This window comes from Ornithorhynchus anatinus, chromosome X1 (genome assembly GCF_004115215.2).
Source record: "Ornithorhynchus anatinus isolate Pmale09 chromosome X1, mOrnAna1.pri.v4, whole genome shotgun sequence".
In the NCBI taxonomy this organism is placed as follows: domain Eukaryota; kingdom Metazoa; phylum Chordata; class Mammalia; order Monotremata; family Ornithorhynchidae; genus Ornithorhynchus; species Ornithorhynchus anatinus.
This window is the reverse complement of record NC_041749.1, coordinates 33,758,911-33,769,493: the sequence shown is the minus strand read 5'-3', so window position 1 is coordinate 33,769,493 and position 10,583 is coordinate 33,758,911. Positions and strand designations below refer to the sequence as shown.

The 10,583-nt window shown below is 60.8% G+C and overlaps 1 protein-coding gene across 2 annotated transcripts; it reads right to left on the bottom strand.

Annotated features, from left to right (window-relative positions):
* CD74 (CD74 molecule) lies at window positions 1-9,596 on the bottom strand. Of its 2 annotated transcripts, none has more exons than XM_016225233.3 (9): window positions 9,395-9,596; window positions 4,807-4,979; window positions 4,020-4,111; window positions 3,696-3,737; window positions 3,288-3,383; window positions 2,840-2,942; window positions 1,413-1,604; window positions 992-1,039; window positions 1-648 (listed from the first exon to the last, which is right to left on the bottom strand). In XM_016225233.3, the coding sequence occupies exons 1-9, from the start codon at window positions 9,466-9,468 to the stop codon at window positions 641-643; spliced, it is 828 nt and encodes a 275-aa protein (XP_016080719.2). In that variant the 5' UTR covers window positions 9,469-9,596; the 3' UTR covers window positions 1-640. The 2 variants fall into 2 exon arrangements, with proteins under 2 accessions (XP_016080719.2, XP_007653534.2); XM_007655344.3 differs by having other exon boundaries at window positions 4,807-4,982; window positions 9,395-9,593.
* Window positions 9,597-10,583: the final 987 nt, after the last annotated feature.

Sequence of the window (10,583 nt, the reverse complement as noted above, 5' to 3'; positions counted from 1 at the left end):
CACCTTCCATCTCCCACGTTTATTTCGGAATGAGCTGGGACTTTTCTGCAGGGAGAGCTCTAGGTTTCAGCTCGGGGAGGTTGGAACGGGAAGAAGGCAAGGGGGCGGTCCCTCTTCTACCTGACCTTTGATCCCACCCGGCCCACGTTCACACGGTTCGGAAGCCCCGCGCTCACCGTCGCTGGCAGTTACGCATTTAGCCTACCGCCTGGGCAAAAGTGGCAGGTGGCTGACCTCTCTGGCTTGGAGCAGCGAGGGCAGGGGGCACCGCCTCCCCTCACGCCATCTCCAGCGGGGCCCACTGGCACCTTGGCAGGCTGTCGATCGATGCCCTGCGGAGAGGGGGTCGAGGAAAGGGACCCTTCCATCGTGATGGTGGCGGCTCTGGGCTCAGAGGCAGGTGGTTTGTGTCTCTTAAGCTGTTGGCCTGAGGAGGCTTTCCTAAACGTTTCAGAAGCTGGGGAGGGGAAGGGACCTGAGGGTTTGTGGGGTGCGTGGGGGACGGGGTGGGCGGTGTCCGTGAAGGAGAGATGAGGGAGGGAGAACGAGGGAGCACTAAGCAGTGGCTGGGCGGAGAGCTGGGCGAGCAGAGTCGTCACATCTTCTGTTATCGCTGCTGCTGCTGTTGCTGTTGCTGCATCTATATGTCTAGCGGGAGAAGAGATGAGAGAGAGAGAGAGGCTAAGGGCCGGGGTCTGATCCAGCCTACGCCGGTGGCCGCCTTCCTCCCTCCCCTCTCCTCCCCGCTCCTGGCCTCCTCGCAGGGAGAGAAGCCTAGCGACTTCCAGGAAAAGACCATTGCTCTGTCCTCAGTTTACAATCCCTCTGGAAATAAACTGAGCCGCCGAAAATCTACCCCCACCTGGCCTTCCTTTTCCTTGTCCCCTCAGCCGGGGCAGAGGGCAGTGGGATGTGCTGGGTAAGACTAGGTTGAGGCTACCTCTTCCTCCGGCACCCCCCTTCCCTGGCTGCCAGCCCAAAGGAGCCTTACCTTGGGTCAGGTCCAGCCCCAGCCCTGAGGACATGGGCTCCAGGAGATCTGTGGAATACAGAGGGCCCTCAGCAAGCTCCCACCTTTCCCGGAGGCCACCAGCAAGCCCCGGGGCAAGGTCAGGGGCAGCCACAGCCGGTAATGGTCCTTCCCGAGCCCCACGGGAGGGTTGAGTGGCCACCCAGCCGGAGGGAGGAGCACAGGATGAGAAGGGTGAGGGGAACCGGTAGCCCATCCTCCCTGCTTCTGGGGCTCTCTGTGCTCATGGCCCTACCCGGGGGGCTCCGGGGGCTCGACTGGCCTGGGCTCCGTTCCGAGGCCGACTCGTCCCCGGGAGGGCGTTCCGGCGGCCAAGGGCCGGGCAGGCGGGCCCCGGTCCGGCCCAGCCCTCGCCCGGGGCAGCAGATGCGGCGCTGCTTACCGCTGCAGTTCTTGCGGGTGCGGCTCTCAGTGCCCGTGATCATGGTGCCATTTGGGTAGACGCACCAGCAGTAGCCAGTGCTGCCTTTGCACTGGAGGGGCAGATAATTGCCGTTCTCATCGCACTTGGGGCGGAACTGGCCCGGGTGGACGGGTGGGACCAGACTGGCTTGCTGCTGGCACTTGGTCAGAACTAAAGCGACAAGCACGGGAGGGAGGGGTGAGCCGGCTCAGGGGGAGTTCTCCTTCCTCGGGCCAGTCTCTCCCCGGGACCACCTAGGGACCGCGGTCCCGGTCCGGCTCCGCTCCGACCGTTCGGTCGGCACTTCCTAGCCACGGGCCGCCCACTCCTCGGATGGGGAGACCGAGTTCCGGAAGAGGAGGGGGCTCGCTGGGGGCCACAGCGTGAGTGGATGAGAGGGCCGTAAGCTAACGACTGGAGATGGGACTCGGTCACGTTCTTAGGTTTCCCCAGAGGGAGTCGGGACCGGAGGGAGATGGAAACTGGCCAGGCCCCCGAGGGCCCGAGCGAAGGGTGAGATGGGGGTGCCCCCGGAGACCGGGAGGCCGGCCGGCTGGAGAAATCCACTGAGGGGTGGGGATCGTCCTGTCAGAAGAATCCCTCGGGTCCAGAGGCCCGGGCAGGGGACCAAACGGGCTTTCACCCGCTCCTGGAGACTTTCTTGGGTGGTCCCGAGATCCCGCCCTACCCCTGGATATTCTCCCAGGAACGTGGGGGCTCTCCCTGGCAGGTCCCGGCTGGAGGCTGGGGACCTGGCGGCGGAGTCCAGCAGGCCCCGGGATCTGCACGGGACCCTAGCCGGGCTCGGTCACGGCAGTTTGGCTCCAGGTCTGGCCCGCCGGCCGTCCTGGGCACTGGGGCGGGCCCGGCGGACGCCGAAACCGAGGCACGCCGGCTAGCCAGGCTGGGTTGGTGACCTGAACTGGGTAATCGGAGGGAGCAGTGGTGGTTTCTGTGAAGGGCTTACAGGGTGCAGAGCTCTACGCTAAATGCTGGGAGAGAATGTGCGGTTCACGGCCCTCGTGGGACATCCCTCAAGGGGGTGCTGGACTTCGGGGAATGGGCATGCTTATGTGGGGGTCTGTCCGTTGGGAGTCTGGCACTGTGGGGTGGGGGCAACCCAGGTACTGGGGCCTCCTCCGCAGGATCCCCTGCTCTTTTCAGGGTCAGGGCCAGTTTGTGGCCTCGGGGGAGCCTGGCCCAGCAGGATTAGAAAGAGCCAGCGCCCTGCTGCCCTGCAGGGGGTAGGCACCGGGACACAGCCTGGCACAGCTCGTTCCTCTCAGGTGTTCCTCGGGGCTAAGATCTCAGCTCTCCCAGCGCTGCGCTGCCCTCTGCCCCCGCCGGCCCTGCCCTCCTCCCTTCCGCCTCCATTACCACCCCTGACTCCCCCTGCCCCTCCGTACCTTTCCTGGGAGTCACGTGCTTCGGGGTCTCGGTCGGCGTGGCGTTCTGGGGCTTCTTGCTCAGCTCAAAAAGGAGCCAGTGATGCATCCAGTGCTTAAAGTTCTGGAGGGAGAAGAGACACCCAGTGGAACTCTCATATCCAGCTCTAAGGTCGTGTGACCCTGCCCCAAGGACCGGGAATTTAAACCCAGAGAGGGGACCCCGGAGTGGTGAGTAATGGGGAGTTGAAACGAGAAGAATTTGGAGTTCTCTCTTCCCTGCCCAACTGGGTGAAGGGCTTCGTGCCGGGAGAGCAGCCAGGACCACAGCCCGGCAGGGTGACTGACCGTTGCGCCCAGCTTCCTACGGCTACCCTCTCCCCGCCCCCGGCCCTGACCAATCGGCCCCGCCTCCTTAAGATGAGGGGAGGCAACAGGGAGAAGCCCCTCAGCGGCTTCGAGTCCTGACCTGCCAGCTCTCGTGCCCCATGTTGTTCTTCAGTTGTTCCATGTTGTCCTGGAAGCCCTCGTTGAGCTCTGGGTATATCTTGGTGGGAGCCCCCTTCTGTGGGAACCAAGGAGGCGAGAGTCAGGCAAATGGAGCCCCAGCGAGGGACCGTGGTGGAGTCCCCCCCAGCAGCGTTCTTGATACCCTCCTTCCCCCTTCCCATACTGGCGGCCGGGATTAGGACCCAGCCCACTGCCGAGCTCCGAGGGTGCCTCACCCAACCAGGGGCCACCCACCTAGCTCGGTAATCTGCCCCCTGCCCCTGAGTGACCTCCAGAATTGGGTCTGATGATTGAGATGTGTCCCGTGCCCCAGCCAAGAGGCACCTCCTCTCTCCCCTCTGCTCCCGGGTTCCCAGGGAGCTCTTACCAGCAGGAGGTGCATCACTTGGTCCGTGGTGCTGTTGCTGAGCTGTGGAGGTGCAGGGAGGAAGTCAGGGGATGAGGGGGCGCCGGGGACCCCACCCCTACCCACCCAGTCAGCCTTGCTGGACCCTGCCAGCGGCCCGAGGTGGGCGCTGTGAGAGAGGCCCCGGTCGTCTCCCTCCCGCCACACACCAAACTCCTCCCCTAAGGCAAAGGGCCAGGACAGAGCGGCCTCAGGCGGGGCCGAGGGACCTCGCGGGGTTGGGACGGCAGCATCTCGCTGGGCTTAGGTACCCAGGAGCAGAGGCGATAAAGTGGAGGTCTTTACCGGCAGCTTGGTGTTGGAGGGGAGGTTCTCTGGGCCTGCCAGCATCATGGGCAGGGGCTGGGCCACGCGGAGCTTGTTGAACGGCAGGCGTGCTGTGGGTCAGAGGGAAAGGGAGGGGTGAGTGCAGCCCCTTGGCCTTGCCCCTCTACCCCATCGACCGGTAGAACAAGCCAAGGGCTAAGTCACCGGGCCGGCGGGGACGGAGGGGAATGGGGCTGGAGCACTCTGGGCCGGGGCCGGATCGTGGCTCTGGTGGGCCCGGCGCAGCAGAATCCCGGGAGGCCGCCCCCCAAACCCTGTCAGAGTTCACATTCGCCCTGGGACGTGCGCCCTACCCTGCCTGATGCTGCTGGGGCCGTTGTCCAGTGGGTGGAGGAAAGGGGGGAAAGCGGTCGCCCTCCCACCCTCCGCTGCCCCAGGGTGGTTGGGAGGCTCCTCCCGAGAGCGAGGGCATTGAAGCGGTTGTCCTCTTTGCCCAGAGGCTAAAGTGGCCCAGTTGACGGGGCGAAGTGGGGAGGACAGACGTCCCCCCACCCCCAGGCTCTTGTGCGGGACCTGGAGAGGAGTGGACGATGTGGGAAGTGGGTGGAGGCATCTGGAAGAGGGGTGGGGGGAGTTGGGTGAAAGGCCCATCCCTGTCCCAGTGCATTTTTAGGGCAGTGGTAAGGAGGGATGGAGAACCTGAGGCTTGGAAAGTTTCATCCCGAGAGCCTCAAACTACGGGTTCTAGGCTGTGTGGGGAAAGAGGAAAGGAAGGAGGGAGGGAGGAAGCGAGGGGGAGACTTACATTTGGGCAGTTTCCTCTGAAGGGACTCGAGCTGCAGGTTCTGGGACGTCAGGGTAAGCTTGTTGATGTGCTGCTGCTGCTGGTACACGAAGTAGACGGTCACGGCCTGGCCGGCGATGAGCAGGGCCGCCAGCAGGGAGAAGATGGTGTAGGCGGGGCCACCGCTGCAGGACCTGCTGTGGGGCAGAGAGACGCACAGGGCTTGGGCCACCCGCCACGGACCCGCTCCCTGCAGGCCTCCGAGGCCACAGAAGAGGTGCCCTGTGGGACTCGGCCCAAGCCGAGCGGGCGGGTGGAGGGGGCCGGTCCCGGGCTGAGTGGAGCGAGGAGGAGGGGGAGGTTTGTGTGTGTGTCTTGGAGGGAGGAACATGTCCACCGACTCTCTCGTACTGTACTCTCCCAAGTGCTCAGTCCAGTGTTCTGCGCACTCAGTAAATACCGCTGATTGATTGATTGCCTGCAGAGATGTGTTCACTCTGCCGGCTGCTTCCACTTTGCAGGGCAGATTTGCCCCTTGCTTGGGCTGAGCAGAGATTGGACACCAACCAGTGACCCTCCCCGCTGGGAGGTTTGTCTTCTAAAGGAGGATGGGGTCATCGATTTGCTTCTAACTTGCCCGTCCTCCGTCACGGTTGGGGCCCTCTGACGTGAAAGAAACGTCCACCGTCCCTATTGGCTTTCTCCCTGTCGGGGATGTCGGAGAAAAGATGGTCGGAGGCTCGGACGAGGGCCGTGGGGGCCAGGTGCTGCGACATGTCCGTCGGGACCGTTCGGAGGGCCTCGGGGGGGGTCCCCGGAGCCCCGAGTGCCGGCGGAGATCTGGGTCCTTTTCTCCTTATGAGCCGGTAGCCGACATGCAAACTGGGACCTTCTAACTGGGCCTGTCTATCTGGGAAGTGGAAAGAGAGGTCTAGGAAGTGGGGAAAAGGGACAAGGGAAATCCCACTCTTCCTTCCCCATCTCTCTGTGGGGAGGACAGGGCTAGGCAAGGGAATCCAATTTCAGAGAAAAGGGAAGGAGGAAGTTAGGAGGGGACCGGAGACCATGTCAACCGTGAAAAAGAGAAGTGGTGGGAAAAACCCCAAAGGTAGTGGAGAGCAGAAGGACTGGGGGCTCTGGTGTTGGGGATCGGCTCTGGACTCCGCTGCCAATGGAGACCACGACGTGGTCCCGTACTGTGACTTTCCATCGGACCCCAGAGACCTCCTGCCTCCTGGGAGGACCACCTGCCTCACACCCACCCAAGCTCCTGGGAGAATTGTGCCCAGCAAGCGGTAAATTTCTCAATCCCGGCGAATGCCTTCCTGGGCAAAATCTAGCTGAAGTTGGCACCTGAACCCAGCTCTGAGTCACAGTGAGAGGGGGAGCCGGGCACCAATTTGGGGGGGGGGGGATTATATGTGAGCGCGTGTGCACGCTCTCCAGCTGCCGTGTGCTGTGAATCGGTGACGGGTGTGCCTGGGTTTACTAGAATAGGCCTCGGGCCTGGGTCCCAGAGGTGGTGGGCTTCTAACTCTCCCCCCGTCGATCTCCTCTGGACACATGCCACAGTCATGCGGAAACGGCACGGAGTCCAAAACCCAGCCCAGAGTCATTTTTAGCCGCACCGATGAGCAGAGAACCCCCTCTGGAAACCTCCTGCCTAGCAACTCGTGACGCCTGCCCTGAAGCTAATTCTGATTGGCTGTTTGGGTTTTTCAGCCTGCGTGGTTTGGGGGCACTTCTCCAACCCTTGGGGGGTTGGGAGTTAGGGGTGGGGGCTTGGAGAGTCCTTCCGAGTTTGTTAGGGAAGTGAGTGGAGAGGGAAGGGGGGAGGAAGCCCCAGTGCGGCGCAAGGCCACTGTTGATTGAGAAGTGGAGAGGGAGGACGGCACGTTGTCCCAGGGCTCTCCAAGAGCCCTCTCCCAAAAAAGAAGACTCAGAGGAGCCCCCAGCCCACCCTCAGGAAACGGTTTCAGGCTGGGCTGCGGAGAGGACCTGCTCCCAGTAGGTCAGAGCCTCTCCAGGTGCGACTCCATGAGGGCAGGACACTCATCTTCCATGCCTCGGGCCTCACAACAGAGTAGCTGCTGAAATTGAACTGCTCTGAGGAGAAGGAACCTTCTTGTTTTCCCCACCCTGAGATCTCTGGGAAGCAGGGAGCAGTTTCTAGTTCATCGTCCTTTCGTTCCAGGTCCCCCCCTTCCCTCCCTCTCCTCACACACGACGGCCCCATGGCTGGAGGAGGTCCCAAGATGGCCCGTGCCAGAGTCTACCTGATCAGCGCCTCTCGTGTTGCTGGGTAAAAGACGTTTTAGAGGGTCTGACCCATCGGCTGCTATTTTCAAATAAGGAATGAGTGGATGTTAATGGATTAGGCAAGTTCCAGATTTAGCACCAGAATTAAAAGTCTAAACCAACTGCGTATGGAATGAGAAGGTCGTCTTCCCCTCTCCCAGGCTCCCACCTCTGCAGCAGCTTCCGAGAAGGGAGAGTATGAGTTCGGGATAGAATCTGCTTAGTCAGTCTAGCTACATACTGTTTTCCAACTGATAGAAACTCAGAGAAGATTCTGAAACCGGAGCAAAATGCAGTTGGGTAATTTCAGGTATGTGGGATCAATGTGGTTTGATGGAATGAGAATTTTTTTGTAACTGCAACTCAAGCTAGCCTCGGTTCAGGTGAAAGGACAAATTGCTCTGATAATTGGTTGAAGAGCAAGAGGAGAAAGATGGGGGTGCCCCTGTTGGTTCGGCGGTGAATTTTGGTTAAAGAACCAGTTTGTAATAATAATTATGGTATTTGTTAAGCGCTTACTATGTGCGAGCACTGTTCTAATCGCCGGGGCAGATACAAGGTAAGCAGGTTAATCCACGTGGGGCTCACAGTCTTAATCTCCATTTTACAGATGAGGTCACCGAGTTACCGAGAAGTTAAGTGACTTGCCTAAAGTCACATAGCTGACAGGTGGCGGAGCGGGGATTAGAACTCATGACCTCTGACTCCTGAGCCCGGGCTCTCTCCATGTACTGCTCCTTGGTAAGGACCAGATCCCTGTCCTCTGTACCCGGGGGAACTCCTAGACCAACCGATAGAGCACGGGCCTGGGAGTCAGAAGGACCTGGGTTCTAATCCCCGCTCTGCCACCTGTCTGCTGGGTGACCTTGGTCAAGTCACTTCACGTCACTGAGCCTCAGTTTCTTCATCTGGAAATGGGGAATGTCAGTGAACTCCACGTGGGACATGGATTGTATCCAACCCGATTAGCTGGTATCTACCCCAGCGCTTAGTACAGTGCCTGACGCGTAGTAAGAGCTTAATCCAATACCATAAAAGAAGAAGAAAAGTACGGGAGTGGAGACCTCAGGGCCAGATTTGGTGACCTTCAGAGCCCAGCGAGCTCTCCAATGCTACCACCGTCTGGGCACCCGGCGGCAGCTCTGCCTCTCGCTCCGGTTCCCCATGTACGGTCGGGGCTTTTCAGAAACCCCTTCTGCCTGGCAACTGTGGACGTCAGGCCCGGAGGAATCTCCGATTGACCGGAGCAGGATGATGTCACCGGCTTCCGATTTCTTTTTGGCTGCCGTCCAACCGTTAGCACGCCAGGGCCCTCGATCCGTAAGCTTTTTTTAGGTTAGTAAATGTACCCCCCGTGGTCCGTTTGGGAAGCCAAACCGGGACGGCCGCTACCTCCGTCTCTGCGGCGGGCAGGGGCCGGTGGGCCCGGGTGGTCGGAGCCTGGGGGATCGGGCGGAGGCGGCCAAGCTGGCATCAAACCCAGCTCGACCCCGCCGAGGGCTGGGGAAGGCTGGACGGCGCCACGGTCCCCCCCGAAATGGGACCGCCAGCGCTCGGCCTCCACCGCCTGACCCCCAGGCTCCGGTCCTCTGCCCTCGCCCGAGCTCCCACCTCCCGCTCCCCCTCGCCCTCCCTCAGCCCAAGGAACTCCAACTGCCCGACGCTGAAAGCCAAGCAGACCAGGGAAGACTCGACAGCCAACCCGGGACCCTCAGGTGCGGTGCAGCTGCCGAGTTTGGGTCAGGGACCGCATCCTGTGGACTTAGGACCGTTCCCCACCTCGGTGGACTCAGGGAGAATCAACTTTTCCCACAACCACGCTCCGGGCTAAACCGCCTAGCCGGAAGAGTCTCCCTAAGGAAGATGCTTCGTCTGAGTCAACCCTCGGACTCCACTGGGAAGGTCTTCTCACTCTCCTAAACGACCGCCCAGGAGTTCGTCACAAAACTATCCTGTCGCCCTCAGGAATTGAAGTTGACGGGCAAGGACAAAACGATACAGAAATAGGAATAGTTCCGAGTGGAACCTCACAGATCTTTTAGGGAGCAGCGTGGCCTACCCAATAGAGCACGAGCCCAGGAGTCAGAAAGACCTGCGTTCTAATCCCGGCCTCGCCACTTGTCTGCTGTGGGACGCTGGGCAAGCCGCTTAACTTCTCTGGGCTTCAGTTACCTCATCGGGAAAACGGGGATTAAGATCGTGAGTTCTACGCGGGACAGGGACCGCGTCCAACCTCATCAGCCTAGTATCTACCCTTAGTACGGCACCTAGCAAGTGCTTAACAAAAAAGAAAAAATAGCTGCATATATACCGTGGGGATCTGGAGTTCACTCCCATGATTGGCATGCGTTCCTGGTTGGAGATGAGGTTTTGCTGATCCTCCATGGTGCTGGCCGGCTGGTTGTTCCCCCGGGGGCCGAAGCTGTCGCTGCCGCTGCTGTCGCTGTCTCCTCCACCACCGCTGCGGGCGTCTGGGCTCCGGCTACACCTCGCCGGGACTCTTCTAGGAGATGCTGAAGAGAAACTTGATTTGTCCCCCTGCGGCTCACCCCGCCCACCCCTCTGGGAAGTGAAAGCAGCATAATCGCAAAAGTTGGAAATACCCTACGCCCCCTCCACTAAAGCACGAAGGGGGGTTATCGAGGCAGGTGGAGGATCCACGGCCCCATTGGCCGCTCAGCCGGCGTCACTTGTCGCTGGGCAGTGTTTTGATTTGCGAGGGCTCGTCGGACACTTGGGGAAAAGGCAGCCGGAGAAGCCGAGCAGGGAGTCGAGCGCGGCCTTCCCTGGAGGGGGGACCTGGGCCGGCCAACCCAGTGTTGCAAAATGGCCGCCTGGCCGAGCAGCCGCTCCCAGTGGAACACGCGGTCCCGGTGTACGGTCCCTGTGCTTAGATTGGATCCCAGAGACAATCTGGCGTTCAGAGCCAGGGATCCGTCTGGGAGCGGATGAGCGGGGAGGAGGGTGGCTGTGGGCAGAACGAGCAGGTGGAAGCTAGAACAGTGTCATACAACCAGTGGGTGCAGAGTAAATGTGACTTGCCTGGAATAGAAGCCGGAGGAGTTGGGGTGGGCGAGGTAGGAGGTGGTGGGGGAGGGATACTGATGGGGTGCCCAACTCCCTCTCCTTTCTCCATCACCTGTCCACTTATGTCTGTACCCTTTAAGCATTTGGTGATAGTAGCGCTAATAATAATAACGGTATTTGTTAAGCGCTTACTACGTGCCGAGCACTGTTCTAAGCACTGGGGTAGACGCAAGGTGATGAAGTTGGACACAGTCCCTGCCCGACACGGGGCGCTCGGTCTCAATCCCCATTTTGCAGATGAGGTGACTGAGGCGCCGAGAAGTGAAGCGACTTGCCCGAGGTCACACAGCAGACAAGCGGCAGCGGCAGGATTAGAAACCACGGCCTTCTGACTCCCAGGCCCGTGCTCTATCCACCAGGCCACGCTGGCAGAAGCTGGCTGCTTCTCGGAGTCACCCCACCCTCGGCCCCAC

Coding starts and splice junctions, on each gene's coding strand:
- CD74 (XM_007655344.3), bottom strand. CDS start 9,468: ATGGAGGATCAGCAAAACCTCATCTCCAACCAGGAACGCATGCCAATC. Junction 4,983..9,394: donor GTGAACTCCAGATCCCCACG/GTATATATGCAG, acceptor TCTGCCCCACAG/CAGGTCCTGCAGCGGTGGCC. Junction 2,943..3,287: donor TGGGGCACGAGAGCTGGCAG/GTCAGGACTCGA, acceptor TTCTCCCTCCAG/AACTTTAAGCACTGGATGCA.